We start from the raw sequence: 21,841 nt of genomic DNA on the forward strand, positions 1-21,841 counted from the left end.
CAGTTCTACATTTTTATACAGGAGGGGAACGTTCATCTACTGACTGTCTGTATCAATGTCTTTAACACCATTTGGGGGTTTCTGTACACATACACACTAGTCTGGCAGCACACACTTCACCACATACTTGGTATTCACAAATCATGTCTGTACGGAAATGTCACAAATGACAATGCCATAAGAGATGTCTGTCTTTCCTATCATTTCAAAAGATCAGGCCACACAAATCGCTGTCATTTGTGGGAAAAGCATAGTATAATTTCTGCCACATCATAGAACAAAGACAAACAATATACAGAATGATGAATCCTTCACACTGACAATAGGAACCCTCGAGGATATTAGCAAACAAAGAGAACACAGTTTCCTGTGTTAAAGAATCAGTGGAGGACATTCGATGCATATATTACCAAGCAACGAATGTGCTCAATATCACAGCACTGTCCTTGAAGGTATGAAAATGTCATCTGTATTCTATTATCAGATCATACTTACAAAGTACGGTGATAGCACCATTATCTTTGGATAAAGAGGCTTAATGTTTCCAAAACAGAGGTCATTCAGATTTACAGGGCTTGCAGTCAGAGTATACAACCACTTCATTACCCCACTCATATGTTGACTAAGCGAGACCATTGACATGACTGCTCGCAAACTTCTGGCATCTTAAAAGCAAGCTATTTACACACAGCAGTAAACATTTCCCAGCCTTGAGAGAATGCGACGCCACAATGACCATGGCTGTCCCAGCCCTGGGACCTAGAGGCTTTGCACACAATCTCACACTTAGGGTCATCCTACAACCCTCTTCTCCATAGCTAGCACTGCTCATTATCCATTTCTACTTGAATCAGAATGCATCAATATACACTGCTCAAAAAAATAAAGGGAACACTTAAACAACACAATGTAACTCCAAGTCAATCACACTTCTGTGAAATCTAACTGTCCACTTAGGAAGCAACACTGATTGACAATACATTTCACATGCTGTTGTGCAAATGGAATAGACAACAGGTGGAAATTATAGGCAATAAGCAAGACACCCCCAATAAAGGAGTGGTTCTGCAGGTGGTGACCACAGACCACTTCTCAGTTCCTATGCTTCCTGGCTGATGTTTTGGTCACTTTTGAATGCTGGCGGTGCTTTCACTGTAGTGGTAGCATGAGACGGAGTCTACAACCCACACAAGTGGCTCAGGTAGTGCAGCTCATCCAGGATGGCACATCAATGCGAGCTGTGGCAAGTAGGTTTGCTGTGTCTGTCAGCGTAGTGTCCAGAGCATGGAGACGCTACTAGGAGACAGGCCAGTACATCAGGAGACGTGGAGGAGGCCGTAGGAGGGCAACAACCCAGCAGCAGGACCACTACCTCCGCCTTTGTGCAAGGAGGAGCAGGAGGAGCACTGCCAGAGCCCTGCAAAATGACCTCCAGCAGGCCACAAATGTGCATGTGTCTGCTCAAACGGTCAGAAACAGACTCCATGAGGGTGGTATGAGGGCCCGACGTCCACAGGTGGGGGTTGTGCTTACAGCCCAACACCGTGCAGGACGTTTGGCATTTGCCAGAGAACACCAAGATTGGCAAATTCGCCACTGGCGCCCTGTGCTCTTCACAGATGAAAGCAGGTTCACACTGAGCACGTGACAGATGTGACAGAGTCTGGAGACGCCGTGGAGAATGTTCTGCTGCCTGCAACATCCTCCAGCATGACCGGTTTGGCGGTGGGTCAGTTATGGTGTGGGGTGGCATTTCTTTGGGGGGCCGCACAGCCCTCCATGTGCTCTCCAGAGGTAGCCTGACTGCCATTAGGTACCGAGATGAGAAGCTCAGACCCCTTGTGAGAGCATATGCTGGTGCGGTTGGCCCTGGGTTCCTCCTAATGCAAGACAATGCTAGACCTCATGTGGCTGGAGTGTGTCAGCAGTTCCTGCAAGAGGAAGGCATTGATGCTATGGACTGGCCCGCCCGTTCCCCAGACCTGAATCCAATTGAGCACATCTGGGATATCATGTCTCACTCCATCCACCAACGCTACGTTGCACCACAGACTGTCCAGGAGTTGGCGGATGCTTTAGTCCAGGTCTGGGAGGAGATCCCTCAGGAGACCATCCGCCACCTCATCAGGAGCATGCCCAGGTGTTGTAGGGAGGTCATACAGGCACGTGGAGGCCACACACACTACTGAGCCTCATTGTGACTAGTTTTAAGGACATTACATCAAAGTTGGATCAGCCTGTAGTGTGGTTTTCCACTTTAATTTTGAGTGTGACTCCAAATCCAGACCTCCATGGGTTGATAAATTGGATTTCCATTGATTATTTTTGTGTGATTTTGTTGTCAGCACATTCAACTATGTAAAGAAAAAAGTATTTAATAAGATTATTTCTTTCATTCAGATCTAGGATGTGTTAAGTGTTCCCTTTATTTTTTTGAGCTGTATACTTAATGACACTTAATGATCATTTGACGTGTCAAGGACCATAATAGGATACTTCTATAATTAACACCTTTCATCTAAAAGCAAATTTATGCTTGAGCCGAAAATCTGTCCAGTCTCCGTACGGAGGGTGTGATGCAATTGCGCGGACCCTCCGTTGGCATGCAGAGACCAAATTGAGTTCTGTACCGCGTCGCCATGCACATCCCAAATTTTCCAACAATGCGGAAGGCTACGTTTAGCTCCGCATTGACATGATTGGTTGATTGTAGGTGGGGGGGGCGGGAGGTCCTGTATAAACACAAACTCTCTTCCTTGACAACTTCCTTCATAACAGCTCTGCTCAACTCCACGAAGCATAAATGTAATGTAAATGTAATGAATGCCCTGCTATCTGCTGAGGCCGTATCACCGTAAACACTGTCAACGCAGATGTCGGATTGACCATGCAGCACCTTTTAATAATGGAGATGAATAATTCTCATCTTACTGGTCAGCATAAGATAACAGTGGATCACAAATCAGGTATCTCACACAAACAGACAAGAATGAGACTTTATTGGACTTACGTGAAGTTTATAACACTAAGATAATGGGCAGTTTACACATACAATAACAAACAGACATCTGATTTGTATGAGCATAATTATAACCTGTACAAGTCTTTCCATACATTGTTGGTTGTGTATTCTCAGTGCATAGCATTACACACAGAGCAACTGTTGCACAGCACAATAGTATCCGAACAGGCTGAAATGGAATAAGGCTGTTTTTTTTTTGTTTTTTTTTAAAGACTGAAAATAGAGTGAGTTAACATACCTTTGCACAAAATTAAACCCAGGGAGAAAAAAAATCCTAAACAAAAAAAAATGGCAAGTGGCAGGAGCCAGGCGGCTAGCCCTTGCCCACTTTTGCAGGTAAAGCCTATTTTGATTTATTGCACCCCTTCCATCTGCATGCATGACATGTCCTACAACAGTATTTAACAAGCACTTTTTTTTATTTTTTATTTATTTTTCTCAATAGTAAACAAGAGGCACTTTGTGGCAACCACAGACAGGCATCATAACATATTGCACAAATCAGCTAAAAACTAGTGACATGAATCTTACACACTGGTACCTTTAAGATGATTTTAATTCTTTTTAGAGCTGAAACTAAATTTTTGATGCCGCCCGTGAACTCCACACAGGTTTTAGCCCGTGCCATATAAAAAAGGTTCCCGTAGGTTTCCCCTTTACTATATTTGTACTTTATGTTAAGGTACTGTGGCAAAATGTTTTTCAAGTGGGGCTACAGATGTCTAGGGGATGGCTTATGGCCTTAACTTGAAGTAACTGTCCAGTGTTTCCACATTTCTATGAATGATGTCCTATAATTAAATTACAATGAATGAAATACTTTTCCTTACAAAAATTGGTAATTAAGCATGTTAAAATGTAGCTTTTCTGTGTTGGAATGGTGTGGGCATGTACCGGTCATTAAAAATATCAAAACGCAAGTAGACAGCTGATTGGCCAGCTCAGCCAATAAGGCAGGATGACATTCTCTGAGGAAATGGCAAGCATTTTTTAAACAGTCCGAGACAAGTTTTAGGTGTTGAGTATTTTTTTCCCTCCAATGTATGCTTTTGCCACAAATGAGTATAAGACGAGTCAACATTTTACGGATAGGAGTTAACTTTTTTTTTTAAAGTTAGAATTTCACTGGACAGTTACTTTAAAATAAGCTCGTTAACAGGGATGCCCTTGAATAGATTCATACATTTAAGCTGCTGAACATCCAGAATAGTAGCACATGATCCAGATCTAGTAACCGGGCTAATAATAAATACTACCTGCAGACTGTCTTTAACAGAATACTGTCAGAAATAGTTTATTCATTTTTTTACTCCAGATTTTTTTTCATTTTTTAAAAATGTTTTATATAATAAAAAGGGTCAGGACGTTTTTCATTCAAAGTAACACCTTTTGGTTTCTATGGGGGGATGCATGGATACAAGATTGAGGTACAACTAGCCATATTATTCCACCTTCTTTCACTGATTGCAAGGCATTTGTTTTACTGAGGGGAACAACGGAGGGGGGGGTGAAATACTGTGGACCACTGACTGAAACCCTGCAAAAACCTGTAACAGTGCAAAAGTCTAGTACAATATGTTGCTCTAATAATAGTAGCTTTAAATACGTACTTGAACTATCAAGTCAGTGCTTGGGCAGAATGGTAGATTTCAAAGCAGTAGCAGAGTAAGCATTGTCAACTTCAAGTAAGGCAAAGAATACCTCCATAGGCCCCGCCTCCAAGAACAAAGAAAACGTTGAATAAAATAAGCTTACTTTTGGCAGGTTTTCAGTGAAGTAATAAAATGTAAACAAAAATATAACATCTAGATTAAGTGTTCCTGGGTTAGCTAGTGTACATTTAGCAATGAAGAAGTGTCTCTTTTCGACACCTTCGGGAAAGTATTCTTTCGAAAAACAAGTGGAGATAAAACAGAATGTGTGATGGGGTTGTGAAAAGAGGGAAGCCTTAATGTCAAAAGTACAAGAAAAGGCAGCTTACGTCACCACCCACTGAAGATTCTGGCCCGTGGCATGCCACAGGTCAGGTGTTACAGTTTTTTTTTTTTGGCATGCTTAAAAAGAAATGATGCATAATTAAATATGCTCATACAGTTTTAGGGATTTTTTTATATATTTCTGAAGCAAGCACAAGACTTTCTGTAAAATCTGTAGCTGCGCTATTCTCATACCTCCACGAAATGAAACCTGTTTGTAAAAAGGAAAAGAACAGAACAAAAAAATAAACTGAAAAAGAACCCCAGCCAGTTAGGGACAGCAACTGCAGAAGTGTGCACGTGGGCGTGCACGTTAACAGTTCTCACACACAGAAGTAGTGTGCGCCACTGAAGTTACTTGCACCATATGATTGGAACAGATTCTTGGCTCTGTTGGTATTATTGATCTTAAGTATGCAGTTTGGCAGTTTGTAAGCACCTTTTGTTGGATATACAAGTGCAATTCCACGGTAACAGAATGATGCAGAGTCTAAGAGTTTTCACTTAGAATGTCCAACAAAAACCAATGATTGCAAAGTTAAACAGACAATACAAGTCTATGGACAAGGACAACTTAATTTCCACTGAATTTTACAAAAACATATTTACTTGAAGGAAAGGCTTGGTAACAGAATGATTTGTGATGTTGGCGCAATCATTCTGTTAACAAACTTTACACCTGCACTTCAAGTAAATGTGTTTTTGTAACATTTTCTGTGGAAATCGTTAAGTAGTCCTTGTGCATAGAGTTGTATGGTTTGTTGAACTTTGCAATCATTGGTTTTTGTATGACATATTTTAAAGTGAACAATTTGAGTCTCAGCATCCCTCGGTTTCCGTGGAATTGCCAACAAGTGATCCGGATCTCATTGGACCAAGTACGATAAGGCTGCAAACAAGTCAGTCAAGGAGCCAAAGATTTCACAAGAGAAAGATACCTAGAGAGCCTAAGTTCACATATTATCCACTCCTGGGTTGATCAAAACCTGCATTAACACCCTTGGATCGGTTCAGAGACAACGCTTTACATTCAATACCTCTGCTCCCACGGTCTCTGACCAAGCATCAGCTCTAAGCCTATGGGCCTTACAGAACTCAGAATAGGTCAACATCACCACCACTTCTGGTGTGTCCAGACACATACTAAGATGACAAAAGTGCAGATTGTCAACAACAACAAAAAAGACACTTTCTAGAGACTGGGGAGAAACCGACACAATCACTAATGCAGGTTTTGATACATGTTCTAGTACGGCATGTTAAAAAAGGTACACATTTGGAACAGCTTACCTCTCTATAAGCACATGACACACTGAAGTAGTCACCAATTCAAAACATGAACCATCAAGTCAGTCAGCACTCTATACTATTGTCTTCTGTGATGATCCCAAAACTATCTGGTTACCATTAAAATGAGGGGAAACGCCATGTACTGTATCATAAAAACAAGGCCCTTCTAAATGGCTTGCCAAAAGACTGAAATCATGCCTGCAGATACCATGAGAATAAAGTATGTCATTTTTTACCTCCTGGCTAAATACAATCAGATCTTAAATGACTTTAGAAATCTTCGTTTTTTTGTTGTTGAAAAACATTGTATACAATTTATTAAACAAGATGGACATTGATTCCAATAACATGCACACTGTTTGTCGTTTAACTATAGTGTTAACGTTATTGCAACACTGGCTTCCCTGCAGTTCTCTGTTATATTATTTATCTTAACATAAAAACATCAACAATACACGGGATACTGCTTTTCTGCATACCTTGAACAGAAATGGTAGAAGGAATGGACATTGGTTAGATGTCATGTAGCTTAATAATAATGACAATAACAATAATCAAAATTCAACTGGAGAAATTCTAACATGCAGTTTATACTGCACAAACTCATGTGAGACAGCCTGCAAAAAGCACAAGAAGCATTCACAGTAGGTAGGATGAAAGGGGTGGTAAGGGTGTGGTGGAGGACAATGGATGAAGGGGGAGAAAGTGACAGAAGCACTGGCCTTGGTTTCCACAGGAGATGGAGCAGCCAAATGTAGATTTCCAATAAGCCTCTCCCATACCAGATCTCCCATCTCCTGATCGTGGAAATCTTCTCTAGTCTTTGACAACAAAAAAGGTATATTACATTACAGCTACTGAACCTTTTTCCACTCAACAACGGTGTCAATACTTTTCGGATGAAAGAGTGGGGGCGGGGCAAAAAAGTAAAAAAATAAAATAAAATTGGTCAGCATTATTGTTCTTAAATTGGTGGCATTTTCCATGACGCAAATGTCTTGCTGCCATAGGTTGGTGAGGAAAAAAAGTACTTGCTTTTCAGTTTATATTCAAGTTCTCTTTTTTCCCCCCTCTTGAAAGCAGTATTTTTTTTCTCTCTTTTTTTCTTTTTCACTTCCCATAGAAATCTCTCACACTTTTGTTATTTGTGTGAGTTGCTCCTCGTCAAATGGTTCATTCTCTGGGTCAGAGTCTGTGGTGTCAGAGTATCGGTAATGGTCAGGCTCGTTGTCACTAACGTCTGGCGTTACCGAGGTGGAAGTGCTGGCCTCAGAGTTGAAGGGGTCCTCCACAGTCTTGGTAAAGTACAGCTTCACCTGTAATACCAGAGAAAACAATGTCATTATCCACATTCTGAAACATGGTAACAGAGCTATCCCAAGCGGAAACATTTTAATCTAATTACAATTTTTTGCTCTTATGAACTGCGGCAAAAGTTCATGAGAGCAATTATCTTGGCACAGTCAAATTCTTTCCCAATTATTAATCAAAAGGGTATTCCCCCCCCCCAATGAAATTAAGTCTTAATCACCTGACTGACCTTGAAGTTGGGGGAGAAGTATCTGTTTGCTTTATCCTTGTTGGCCTTATCCAGGTCGTTCTTCGTCAGTGAGAGGATCAGGCATTCCTTGTCGTTGTCTCCCGTTCCTCCTGTGGTTTGGATTCCTTCCTGCTCCTTCGGTAACGTCCCGTTCTCCACCTTCTCGTCTGGTCCAGGGATGAAGAAGGTGTTCACCCAGAAGTGAAACATCTTGTCCTGATAGAAAAATACATGGGGGAGGGATGAATACAGGTAAGACATGACTCCAAAAAGCAGTTAGATAATCTCAACCGCAAAACAAATGTAGGCTATACTCCAAATCCAAAACCAGAACGTGTTTTTCAGTTAAACCCTGACATTCCTCATAGTGAATCGGAATAGGCTGCTAAAACACCTCGTTTAATATGCACATAGAAATCAAAATCATACAAAAATCAGGAACCACACCTTTTTCATCATTTTGTTCTGTTTGTGGAAGAACTCCACCTTGATGTCTCCACACACGGGCAGCGGCTGGGGCAACTCGAAGAACACGTACTTCTCCTCCCGCCGCGTGTTCACCGGGTTGGACGTGTGGATCTTTACCTTGAGCTGGAACACCACAAACTGAGGATCTGTGGGGGAGCACAGCAAGTTAACGCCAGTCACTCTCCTGGTGGGTGGAGAGACCACATCACAGCAGCTATAACCAGGTATCTATTATTTACATCTAGGCAAATGATGTTAAGAGGACAGCAGAGAAAGGGACAGAATTACATAGTACCACTGCCAGGAATATTAAATATAGAAAAGACTTACAGTAACATGCGATAAGGGCCCTACTCTGAGAAGAGTGGAACAAAACCAAGCTCATTTAAGGGAGCACTTCTAGTCTAGAATCAGTCCACTGAGTTGTGCGGGATGCAGAGTTGATTGTTACCATATTAAAAAGTTCCACCTAGTCCAACAAACACTGACTTCTAAATCTACAACAACCTCCTAGTGAACATGTAAACATTGGATGAAAGCTGCTTATTATTACCCCAGTGCCAATTCCCTTTTCTGAAACCATGTGGAATCTGCTCACTCTTGTTTTTAACGGAAGTGTCCCCTTAGAGAGAGAGAGAAAAAAAAATAATAAGAGATTAAACACAGAGTTCTGCTGCCCTGCCTGGGGAGGGAGTCGGTTGTTATCACCAGGGCTCTGTACCAACATACTGTATACAGGCTTACAACCACCCATAAACCGATCCTGACTCACCATTTCAACATGCGAACAGCAACTTCCTGTTGTCAAGTTATTAGGAGCTTAACCAGTAGAATAATAATTACATAATGGCCCTTAAAAACAAATCCTAATATTCAGATTAATGCATCTCCTAACATATAGGCCTAAATAAGCATCAGCTAACATTCTTCTAAGAAACGGACAGAAAACACAACTTTTACATCGCTCCTACTCACTAAGATTTTATAAAAAGGAGAGGGGCGGGTGCTTGGCCGTTGATTAAATGAAACCACTTCAATATTTTGTGTGTTGTGTCATGGGACCTGACCACGTCATGCTGTGTGTGTTCAGAATTGGGCCAGGGATTGACAAAGTCTGAAAGGCACTTGCCAATCGAGCAAAGTCAGGAGTGTGTTTTGATTTGCCCGAAAATGTCAATTCATTATTTACAGGAAGAAGTGTCATATATTGCTTGCCTATCACCTACACACAGTGGGGAGGAATCAGAAATATTATAACTGGAATTCTTTGTATTTTGGTTGTTATCAGTCAAATAAATCTCAGAGCTGGCTCAACTTGCCAGACTGATGTAAGTTGTCCGTATTTCGCTTAAACAATGGAGAGGAACCAGAATGCTCAGTTTCAGGCTACTGGAATTCTTTGTTGCTTAGTCGTTTTCTCTTTTTGAAAAAATATCACCTGCCCAAAGGTGCAACCTCAGAGCAGGCTCAACTTGAGCGACTGCTCAGTTCACTTGCCCAAGGCATTAGGTCATCCCTGTAGGGCCCGCTAAAGGGACAGGTGAAGTGTCAGAAAAATGTGGATAAAGGAAGTGAAGAGGTGAAATGCCAGACACAGCTGACAAGAGCAGCCACTGACGACAGACTCACGCAAAGGGAGTTATATCATAGGTCCTTATAGGTCTGTAGTCGTCTTCTGGCTATCCAGCAAGGTATAAAACCCCTTATCTGATGATGCATGCAGCCAAGTCAAATGACCAGTGAGCCAAGCAAATAATAGCAGTGAAAATAGACCATGCTGTTTTGACTAGCATAACCATAATTGCAAAACGATACACTCCACTGTGATTAATGTCAGTGTTGCATGGAGAAAATGGTTCAAAAATAAAAAGAGAAAAGAATATGCAACATTGAGAACCAAAGCTGTGCAGAGCAAAGGAGATAGGAGCAGGACAATCAACTGAAGATCCCATTGTGAAAGTGTGTGAAAGCCAGTAGCACACAAGCCCAAGGTAAGACAGGATACAGAAACAGGATTGAGACCAATGACAAGGGGAAAGCTCTTACTACACGTTCCACCACTGAACATGGGCACCGTCTCGAACACCATCTTGTGGAACAGCAGAGCCACTGGTTTGTACTCCAGCTGGTTCTTCAGAAGGTGGCTGTAGTAGTAGACATACCGCCTCTGACTGGGGATTGTTACTCCCTGTGGAATGGGAAAGAGAAACACTTAGTGAAACTGAAGATTTTCACTGGCAGTAAAGGGGATGACGACAAGCCTTTATGTGATCCTAAGAAATGTTTAAAGCCTGCAACTATTCATCATGTAGCCTACAATTAAAACAAAGATTAGCGATACTAGCAACACCCATGATGAACAGATCTATGGTGTTGATATTATCATCATTTTATCGGTTTAACCCTTATCTTACCAGCGAGGTAAGTTGAAAATGGCCTTGGGGACGAGTTTGAGTGTAGATGAGAGGGGTTGAATGAGCCAACTAGAAAATGGGGATGATCAGTTTCCATGACAGTAGGATGGCCAGACTGGAACAATAAAAATGTTTTACCTTCTTATCTCTGGTCCTGACTTCGCCGTAGAAGTCGAGAGCATCTTGTGCTTTGAGGAACTTGCCCCGGTGTAACAGGTAAGCACAGATCATGACACCCGTACGTCCCTTTCCAGCTTTACAGTGAATCGCCGCCACATGATTGTCGTTTTCACTTAACCACTGGTCAAGATCTTCGCAGAACGGTTTGATCAGCTCCAGCTGGGGCGGATTGTGATCCTCAAACGGATATTGTGCAACTGGAGAGAGACGGACAGAGACCGGGCTCAGTTAGTTATTGTCACACGTGGGTTTTTAGTGAAAGATTGATTCATTCACTGACTGCCTGAAAGACAGTGATAATGGTTTCACTCTGATGTAATATCTAACCTCTGCAATTGAATTTGGTTGCGTCATAATGTCGCTCAGCGCACCTATAAAAAGGGACAAACAAAATACGTTGTTATAGTACTGGAATTCAAACGGCAGCCTTCTTTCTTTTGTACAATCTGTCAGCATATTACATGTTGATGTAAGATCCCTCTGATGTATGCTAGAGTGTTACAGCAACCTCAACTTCCACACAGATTCATGGAAAACTTCAATATATATTTTGTGTCTACTGCACTTCCCCTCTGATTCTCATGACCACTAATAAGATAAATGTGTTAACCAGTAGATATGTTTCCATCCAATTGCCAACAGATTTTCAGGATTATTTTTTTTTTTTTATTATTTTTAATCTGTATAAAAACAATGACAATTTTTTCATCAGAATTTAAATTGTTGCAGATAAAATGATGATGTAGTGCACGTAAAAATAACTTGTGGTTAAATTCCCATGTACCAAACAAAAAATACAAGTTAAATGGGGTTCAAATCGTATTTTCAACGCTACTGATGGTTTTGTCCCCCCCAAAAAATTGGTCTTGGCACGTGCATTTTAGCCAACAGCTCAGTGCGAGTATAGCATACAAGATGAGATTGTTATAGACAAAAATAGCAAGATTTGTATTTGTCAAACAGCAACCCAGCATTGATAATCATGTCACCAGAATAAGACCTTCAATATTTATTGAAAAGGAGCATCAAGCTCATCAACGTTCACTTTTACCGCCCTGTGAAGTTCATCTTAACTTATCTGTAGCATAATAAGCTGCAAGCTTGTAGTGGGAGGACCACAATATATCATTGTGTGACTCCAAGTTTACTTCAATATGGTTATTTTATCAATATTTGTGCATTAAAAAAAAATCCCACCATGTCTAGCGTGTTTTGTTTTGTCGACATTTGGAAAGCTCACGATAGATTTGCTGTTTCTTTTTTATCCGGCATATACTTTACTACGGACATAAAAAAGTTGGATGGAAACCTGGTTAATGAGAAACCTGTGGTCTTTAGTATCTTTGTAGCGCGCAGTGAGTCATTCAGTTAATGCCAGTCTACTAACTAAACGACTTTATACTGAGTGAGGAAGACATTGTCGTAAATTCCCTTTCCAGGGTAAAACTATGGCAAAGGTTACCATGATATGATTGTTCTACCCCTTCATCACAATGCCTAGGCCTATCCATCAAGAACCACTGATGACTAAAGGCAAATAAGTGGCTACTGCGGTTTGCATTCTCAAAAACATGAGGACTTTTCTTCCTCCAGGCCTATACTCCACAGACATTTTCTGCATGCATCAGACATAACTTTGCAGCACAGCAACCGCCGCTGACCATACTGCATATGCACAAGCAAAATAGTCAGATACCAGGGTACTCACAGATTATATATCTTGTAATGATGTTTGTGTTTAGAGTCCAGAAACCTGAGGAGAGAAAGGGAGGAGAATTACTTTTCCATCAGGCACAACAAAAAAAAAATCACAGATTCTGGTCCGATCTAAACCTTTCAACACTAACTAACTGCCGTCTAAATCACTAACTTACACAGAATGTAATGACAGCATGTCATAGGAGCAGACTGACAGGCTCTCAGAAGAGCTAAATAATAGTGTTACAACACTGACTATCCAGGGTTCTACATTAACTTTTTCCAATGGCGACAATGGTGCTACCAACTTTTTCAGTTTGTGGCACCAGCACATGATTTGGTCTCACAAGTTTTTTTAATATACACTGCTCAAAAAAATAAAGGGAACACTAAAATAACACATCCTAGATCTGAATGAATGAAATAATCTTATTAAATACTTTTTTCTTTAAATAGTTGAATGTGCTGACAACAAAATCACAAAAATAATCAATGGAAATCCAATTTATCAACCCATGGAGGTCTGGATTTGGAGTCACACTCAAAATTAAAGTGGAAAACCACACTACAGGCTGATCCAACTTTGATGTAATGTCCTTAAAACAAGTCAAAATGAGGCTCAGTAGTGTGTGGCCGCCACATGCCTGTATGACCTCCCTACAACGCCTGGGCATGCTCCTGATGAGGTGGCGGATGGTCTCCTGAGGGATCTCCTCCCAGACCTGGACTAAAGCATCCGCCAACTCCTGGACAGTCTGTGGTGCAACGTGGCGTTGGTGGATGGAGCGAGACATGATGTCCCAGATGTGCTCAACTGGATTCAGGTATGGGGAACGGGCGGGCCAGTCCATAGCATCAATGCCTTCCTCTTGCAGGAACTGCTGACACACTCCAGCCACATGAGGTCTAGCATTGTCTTGCATTAGGAGGAACCCAGGGCCAACCGCACCAGCATATGGTCTCACAAGGGGTCTGAGGATCTCATCTCGGTACCTAATGGCAGTCAGGCTACCTCTGGCGAGCACATGGAGGGCTGTGCGGCCCCCCAAAGAAATGCCACCCCACACCATGACTGACCCACCGCCAAACCGGTCATGCTGGAGGATGTTGCAGGCATCAGAACATTCCCCACGGCGTCTCCAGACTGTCACATGTGCTCAGTGTGAACCTGCTTTCATCTGTGAAGAGCACAGGGCGCCAGTGGCGAATTTGCCAATCTTGGTGTTCTCTGGCAAATGCCAAACGTCCTACACGGTGTTGGGCTGTAAGCACAACCCCCACCTGTGGACGTCGGGCCCTCATACCACCCTCATGGAGTCTGTTTCTGACCGTTTGAGCAGACACATGCACATTTCTGGCCTGCTGGAGGTCATTTTGCAGGGCTCTGGCAGTGCTCCTCCTGCTCCTCCTTGCACAAAGGCGGAGGTAGCGGTCCTGCTGCTGGGTTGTTGCCCTCCTACGGCCTCCTCCACATCTCCTGATGTACTGGCCTGTCTCCTGGTAGCACCTCCATGCTCTGGACACTACGCTGACAGACACAGCAAACCTTCTTGCCACAGCTCGCATTGATGTGCCATCCTGGATGAGCTGCACTACCTGAGCCACTTGTGTGGGTTGTAGACTCCGTCTCATGCTACCACTAGAGTGAAAGCACCGCCAGCATTCAAAAGTGACCAAAACATCAGCCAGGAAGCATAGGAACTGAGAAGTGGCCTGTGGTTACCACCTGCAGAACCACTCCTTTATTGGGGGTGTCTTGCTAATTGCCTATAATTTCCACCTGTTGTCTATTCCATTTGCACAACAGCATGTGAAATTTATTGTCAATCAGTGTTCCTTCCTAAGTTGACAGTTTGATTTCACAGAAGTGTGATTGACTTGGAGTTACATTGTGTTGTTTAAGTGTTCCCTTTATTTTTTGGAGCAATATATATATATATATATGATAAAAGCCTGGCCTGTCCCCCATAATGTGCCTGCATTCCTTCCAGAACCTGGCTAACAATGACTAGATCTTTTAACTTGGCATGCCCTTGTGTTCTTACATTGATTCGGATAGATTTACTGTAACAGCAAAGAAGAGACTTCAAATAAAGTGCAAAATTAATTTATAGAAGATTTCAAAGTGCCATGTGTTCTTTACTGCTAAATCCTCTAAGGGCAGAATTTGACAAAACGATACTTAACGACTGCAAAAATAAAATAAAAGCGGGGAGGACTGATTTCCCTGTTTTGGGGCGCCAGTGTTTGGCACCAGTTGAGCGCCAGTGTTTGGCTAGCAGTATTTCTTATAGCGCACTTGTGCTACATAAATGGATACTGGATTGATGCAAATAATCATGATTCTGCCAGGTAGGCATAAAGGCTATTTTGTAGTTACATTTGAATTGCCTTTTCATCTATCTGAAAACGGTTAGGCCATCATTAGCATCACTAACAGCTACACAAAGTGGTAATGTATAGGCCCAACATGCACCACACACAGCAGGGCTTGACATTCAGGTAAATTTGCCGGTGGCACACCGGGCCAGTGTCAACTTAAAGCTACTGGTCCAAATGAAAAAAGAAAACTGGCCTGGGTCAAGACCTGACAGGAAAGCGAATGATGTGTGTATAATTTCAAAAGCAGGTGATTTTCATATTTCATTTGCAGGCTGAGAAAGAAGCCTATACAGGGTTCATACAGACATTGGTAAGTCAAATTCAAGGATTTTCAAGGACTTTTCCAAGCACTTAATTGAAATCTTCAAGGACCTACATTTATTTCATTGTTGTAATAGCCTAAAGAGAAAAAAAAAGCTCCCTCCAATGTATGCAAACAAAAGTATGCATTGCCACTAAGAATAATGCATTTTTAATAGGCCTATCCCAATGGCATTATGCATTGACATTTTTACATTCTAAAATATGCCAGAATAATGTGGGCATTGCCTGACGAAATGGACAGCATGCTCCCAACACACTAATTATATCTCCATGTGGTAGCTAGTCAGTCTCGCCATTTGAAATGTTTAAGAGTTATTGAGGGGTTACTGTATCATGTTTTAAAATGAGAAGGCAACAACAACAAAAATCTGGGTATCCTTTGTAATGGAACACTTTGTATGGAAAACCAAGTTGAAGCCAACATTTGTTGTGATGCTCATAACTGCACATGGATTTACCACAACAGACTAGTGCAACACTCTTCAATTGAAACGGCGGGAAAACAAATGAAAGTGCTTACTACTCTCAGAAAAACTGATTTGTAATGAAATCACGGAATAAGTATATTGTAGCAGTAGAACTTCTAAAATCAGCTACCATAAATGACTTTTCAAGGACCAAAGAGCCTAGAGGAAATGTCTTATTTTGAAGGTGGGCTATTCTATGATGACTAAATTGCACTTGGCAAATATTCTACCAAGACTTCAAACTTTTTAAATACCTTTGTTTGCATACCCATTCTTGCCTTAGCATTTACTGGTAGATATAACTTGGAACATATTTCCTACCACTACCGCTGTTGGTCTGCTCCACGCAACAGCCAGCTGTTGGAGAGCTGCGCGCTCTCTTTGCCTGACAGATTATCTATAGGCTGTGTGTGCGCAGCAAGCGTGTGATAAATAAACAGACATAACGAACGCTTCGGGAATCCATCTGTTTTCTTAGCAATTATAGCCTAGATTAAAAATAGCATTATTACAATATTTTTCCTCACTGGCCCAAGCGGGCCTCTGACGGGGATGATCGACTGGCCCGTAGGGTTTCCAAAACCGCCCCTGTATGTTGAGCCCTGACACACATACAGACAGACAGGGGCATTCCCGTGCCGTTGTTGGTTTATTATTGGTCAATTGAACATCACTGTTTGAATAAATCATGATAAAAAAAAGCTAATCGTGAACCAAAGACTAAACGTGACCAGGTAAAAAAATAAAAATACTGGCACCCTTGCAACCAATTAAAAATGTGTGTCGCTCGGCCAAGTCAAACGGTTACAAATGCGACTGTTTTGGTCGCAGTATTGAACCCTGCTATCAGTAGGGCATGTTCGTTATGTCGGTTTATTTATTTAACAGATTGGTTAACACATCTAAAAACTACAGCGTCGGGGAAATGACGAAGGCTGCTTTTTTCTGTTCAGATTTCCAAAAGCCCACAACTTTCTGTGTCTACTACAGTCTGCGTAAATCGAAGGAAATTGTTTGGACAATACAACAAGAAGGGGCAGGTTAAGTTCACAGGTGGCTTGCAGGTCACGCTTTGGTTTTAGTTGACTAATCAGGTAAACCTCTGCAGCTGGGATGACAGAATGCATTTCAAACATCCTATTCTGACCACTGTCGCCCATATAATGATAATCCGTGAGAAACAAGATGAGACCAAAGATAGGCCTAGTTTACCAAAGGTTGTGCAAATTCTGTTATAGAATGGGTTTGGTTAAGGTAGTTAGGACATGTTAACTACCTGCTGTTTTCATTTACATGTAGCCCTTCTCATTGCTTTACATTCTAAGAAACCCCTTCATTATTTTGACTGGGACATCCACATCTTTTTTTTTTCTTTTTTTTTAAGTACTTACCGTACTACGTCATCGATGTTGTTTCTGTAGACACCCTCAAGTCTTTCAGCAGGAAAGCCCATAGCAATTATGTTTGGATAAATATCTGAACGCAGGAGTCAAAGAAACCAGGAGTTTGGCTGCTGAGGTCAGAGACTAAAGGGAAGAATCACACCTAGGCCAATATTAATCACCAACATACACATACAATTATGATTGTCTAGCAATCGTCGTTCAAGTCGCATATCTCGACAACCGTCGCACACAAAATCAAATCACATTTATTTATATAGCCCTTCGTACATCAGCTGATATCTCAAAGTGCTGTACAGAAACCCAGCCTAAAACCCCAAACAGCAAGCAATGCATGTACACACAAACAACTCCTTGATTTGCCCAAACATAGATATCGTATATATCACATCTTACACCATACTGTACATGCATTGCTTATTATGCCAGACCAATCATGACAGAGCTGTATGGAGAACAGGACAGAGCATGTGTAATATGGAACAGATGGTGCTCTCTCTACGAGACCCAGTGACGGACATCTAACCTACCAGGCCCCACAAGGGCACCAAATAAATCACATTGTGCCACAGCCAACGGCCCCCGCCCTTCCCCATCATCTCTCCGAAAGAGCATTACATCACTCACATCATCACTTAGATATATGTATAATATAAAACGCTCACGTCGGTCTAATTTCCTCATGTCACTTGGGAAATATATCCATGCACAAAATAATTGAATTCTTCATACTAAAAAAAATGACCTATTTTGTCAAACAATTCATCAGAAATAGGCTACTACTATATGAAATACAAAACGTGATCTCTAAAATGATTATTCTATTAATGTTAATTTACTGAGACCCGGGCCGTCTCGTCACGCACTCAACTCCTCCGATAGCGTACTTTACATTTGAACTGGCATAACATCACAATGACATCATGCTCAAAAAGTACCCGAGACTACTGCAATGACAAATGCAACGTCAGCATGAGCCTCACATCTAACTGTTCCTATCAAATAAATAGTCAAATGGACTGAATGGGATCAATTAAATTGTTCCAGAACATAGGTCGTTTATAGGCCTACTGCCATTTTCCAGCAACACCATTTAGGAAATTAATGTTGAATTTTCATATTCTTAAATAGCATAGACGTAGGCCTATAAAAAAATATTTAAAAAAAACCTAACATATCATTACAAAAACCTCTTCGAGTCCCATGAAGACGAGGAGTTTCAAATGGCAGTTAAGGCCTAAAGGCTAATCTTTAAACCTCTGCTACTAGTGTGGTGGGAAGGCATTGCTGCTGATGCGAAATCGCATCACAATTTTAAGGCCAATCCCTAGAACTGAATTCATTACATAACCATGGCTACATTGCCTTCCCAAACACTGACCAACAATGCCTAGCACTATAGATATATCACATCAAAACAAAGTGATTTAGCTATAATACCACGTTTCACTCATAAAATATCTAACTCACACATTATCATAGTTGCTTAGTTAGGAAAATCCTAATCCCTTGGTTCCAAAATTTGGGGTCCACTTAAGAAATCTGTACTCTTATCAAACAAATTAATAACTTTCTCTTCAAAATGGGTATAGAATACAACCTTTTAGTGTCAACCAATGGCGTTTTACAATATGTTGGGATGGCCTACAGGAACAACAATTTTGTGAATATGAACACAGGGCGTTTACTAGGGAATATAATGTTTCCAAATGGGGTCCCCTGCATTTTCTTACATCAATTTGTGTTCGAGTGCAAAAAATATGGGAATCCCTGCCCTAAACCCAATTCCAGTTCTGGTTTTTGTACAGAGCTTTCTGAGACCACTGAACCAAGGGGCCACAGGCACAACAAAATGGCTTTGACCATTTCAAGTGCAAGACAAGAAGACATGACAACTGAACATGCCAATATTGCACTACAGTAGTACAAGGCACTTCCTCCAATCACGCTCATAACCTTTACCTGGCTTTTATTTGTGCATTCTACATGCACCTATACTTTCACCATTTGATTGCATACCTTGGTTAGGTGACCCATTTCAGACAAATCTAACATCTGAACACTTGTCTTTTAGAGAATGCTCTTCTCCGGTCATTCGTAACTAAACACTTTATCCCTAACACTGCTCAAATCAATACAAACAAGCTGACCTCATTAAGACGTCAAGACAAGCAAACCAACGGTCTACTGATTACGTTCATTCTAGCACCATGAAATTAGTACATCCCACTAATGAGCAAGTACTATTACCATTTCCCCTCACGCTGATAATGATTCAATGCTTTTGGTCTTTATCTGGCTAGCAGCAGCAACACTGATTGTGAATATAACGTTAATCCATTAGCTATAGTTTGCTAGATTATTTTGTAGGCCAGAGAACTGCAATAATGCGTCGCAAAGGTTGATCTCTTTGTTCCCCATCCAGGAGTTAGCTGGCTATATTAGCTAACTAACCAGTTGACCAATTTACAGTTGACAACTAAATAATTAATCAAGACTTCACATTATCAACATCAATTAACTAGACAACATTAGCTACCACGGGATTAGCTAGCCTAGCTACATTTTCCTTATGTTATGATGTTGAATCTCCCATTCAATCATGATGATGTGCAAACTACTAGCTAGCTAGCTAACGTTATGCAAGTTATGGGATATATTTAGCTATCAAGACGGCATTTAATTTAACAGGACAGACACCTTTATCAAATAGCAATTTAGCAAAGAGTAGGTTAGTGTCATTAGCTCCCTAACGTTAACTAGCTAGTTATTATTTCACATATAACGTTAGCTAGCTAACGTTTTAAATAATATATATATAAGAAGTAATGTTCACCGACTACTAGTACGTTAGCTAGCTAATCATCTTATGGATAAAGGTTAAGTTATCAATATAGGCATTCATGTGTTAGCTACAGTAGCTAGCTAACTGGATACAGTAGCTAACAATTTAATATAGACAAAGATGAAGAGACAAATTACTGTAGCTAGCTAATAATACAGACATTGAACAAAAAGGATACAAGTCAAGTCCAAGTCAAACCCATCTTCCTGGTATCTCCTTTTGTTTCGGCTGACAATTTCCTTTATGATTGCAGCCATATCTGTGGCAGGAGTCTTTAACGTTTTTAAATTAAGAGAAAGTATCGTTGCCTTTGTATGAAATGTTGCCAATATTTTTCTCCCTCTCAATCCCCTTGGTGTCAAACGTTGACAGCTAGCTAAGCTAGCCGTGCTAGCTAGCTAGAATAGTTTCTGCTGCCGATAGGTCATAAAGGAGGGCCTCACTCCGTTCCGCCACAGGCCCGGCTTCACAGGTCCCGCAATTTCACATAAAATCCCCCTGATGAATAGGTGATTAATTATCCAGCCCTCGGAACGTTGTATTTCAAGAGAATACCAAGTATCGGATTTCGCCAAAAGCGCCGTGATTATGCCAGAAAAGCGGAGAGAAATCTCCCCGATGTTCCTTGCCCAGAAAAGTGACTGACACACTCGATCTCAGCACACACGTAGCTAGATATGGCTAGCGCATAGCATGTCAATTCTTAAACCAAAAAAAAAAAGCTGTCTTCCGAAAAAAAAAAATCACAGCCTCCAGTTCAAAGACTACAAATGTGTTTGATTTTTTTTACATTTCATAACACGCCTGCCGTTGTTCCCTGAAACGTCCCTTTCCCAGTACTGACTCGTTTCTCCCAGCCCCAGGCTGCACTCGCGAGCTTCCATCATGGCTTCCGTAAATTCCGTTCCAATTGAAAAACGCTACGATTGGACAGAACGTTATGCCGCAGTGTAAAATAGTTCATCAAAGGCGTCTCTCCGACAAAACGTATAAAAGTGTAGAATACATTGACAAAGGTATCATTAAATGTCTCTTTAATATAATCATTTCATTTAGAATGAATTGTTTTAATCGGTGTTGGAAGGACATGGGCACTGAACAGCGACCCATCTTCTCTATCTCGTGTTTCTGTAATTGGGGAAGTTACCAATATTTAATTTAGGATTCATGACATTGACATTGATATGTATATAATCAAATCAGAGACTTTGCGTTGTGCAACTATATACTCGATGTGCTGGATGCATTTGATGTAGCCTTTTTAAATAAGTAAATTCCATTGTCTCATGGCATTGTATAAACTAGATGTCTATGGAACAAATTGCAGGTGTATTTGATGAGGAATAAATACATTGTCTGTTGCCTTTTCACTATGCATAGACTAGGAAACAAAAACAAACAGTACTTGTCACTCACTATGCATTGCGCTTCTCACCATTTCAATGTTTTGATACTTGACAACTTCAGAGTTGTTGCACATTATGCATATTTTCCACAATGCATTACAGACTAGGAAACAAAAATAAACACAGTTGTTGCAGTGTGAGTATCTTGACTTTCCCTAGTTCTCTACCCGGACAGGAGTTTGTAAGCCAGTGTTGATGACAAGTACTAGTTATGGTCACTGGACTTGCTGTGTTAGGGCGCCTCCTGTCAGATTTGCATGGAACATGATGTAAAGTACCTACATACACATTAAGTAACAATAAAAAAAAAAGACGTTTTATGAGACGGGAGTACCTTCATTTGCACAATATGTGTTGTAGCCACCTCATTAAATCTAGTTTAACTTGTGTTGTTATTTACCTTAAAATTGCATCGGTCTGTACTTT

The 21,841-nt window shown here is 41.1% G+C and overlaps 1 protein-coding gene across 4 annotated transcripts; it reads right to left on the minus strand.

The window, feature by feature from the left end:
* Positions 1 to 2,982: 2,982 nt before the first annotated feature.
* LOC106589390 (phosphatidylinositol 3,4,5-trisphosphate 3-phosphatase and dual-specificity protein phosphatase PTEN) lies at positions 2,983 to 21,128 on the minus strand. Of its 4 annotated transcripts, none has more exons than XM_014179297.3 (10): positions 20,188 to 21,127; positions 17,153 to 17,237; positions 12,599 to 12,643; positions 11,218 to 11,261; positions 10,849 to 11,087; positions 10,343 to 10,484; positions 8,850 to 8,918; positions 8,276 to 8,442; positions 7,820 to 8,044; positions 2,983 to 7,604 (listed from the first exon to the last, which is right to left on the minus strand). In XM_014179297.3, exons 1-10 carry the CDS (start codon positions 20,264 to 20,266, stop codon positions 7,419 to 7,421), a joined length of 1,281 nt encoding a protein of 426 aa, XP_014034772.1. In that variant the 5' UTR covers positions 20,267 to 21,127; the 3' UTR covers positions 2,983 to 7,418. The 4 variants fall into 4 exon arrangements, with proteins under 4 accessions (XP_014034772.1, XP_014034773.1, XP_014034774.1 ...); XM_014179298.3 differs by having other exon boundaries at positions 7,829 to 8,044; positions 20,188 to 21,121; XM_014179299.3 differs by lacking the exon at positions 8,850 to 8,918 and having other exon boundaries at positions 20,188 to 21,128.
* Between the last annotated feature and the right edge of the window lie 713 nt (positions 21,129 to 21,841).

The sequence above is a fragment of the Salmo salar genome, chromosome 28 (assembly GCF_965601325.2).
Source record: "Salmo salar chromosome 28, fSalSal1, whole genome shotgun sequence".
Lineage (NCBI taxonomy): Eukaryota > Metazoa > Chordata > Actinopteri > Salmoniformes > Salmonidae > Salmo > Salmo salar.

Excerpts from the sequence above, each read along its gene's own strand:
- LOC106589390 (XM_014179297.3), bottom strand. The coding sequence starts at position 20,266 with ATGGCTGCAATCATAAAGGAAATTGTCAGCCGAAACAAAAGGAGATAC. Across the intron at positions 11,262-12,598 it reads CATTACAAGATATATAATCT|GTGCGCTGAGCGACATTATG; the intron begins GTGAGTACCCTG and ends CCCTTTTTATAG. Across the intron at positions 8,919-10,342 it reads GTTCAGTGGTGGAACGTGTA|GGGACACTTCCGTTAAAAAC; the intron begins GTAAGAGCTTTC and ends TCTCTCTCTAAG.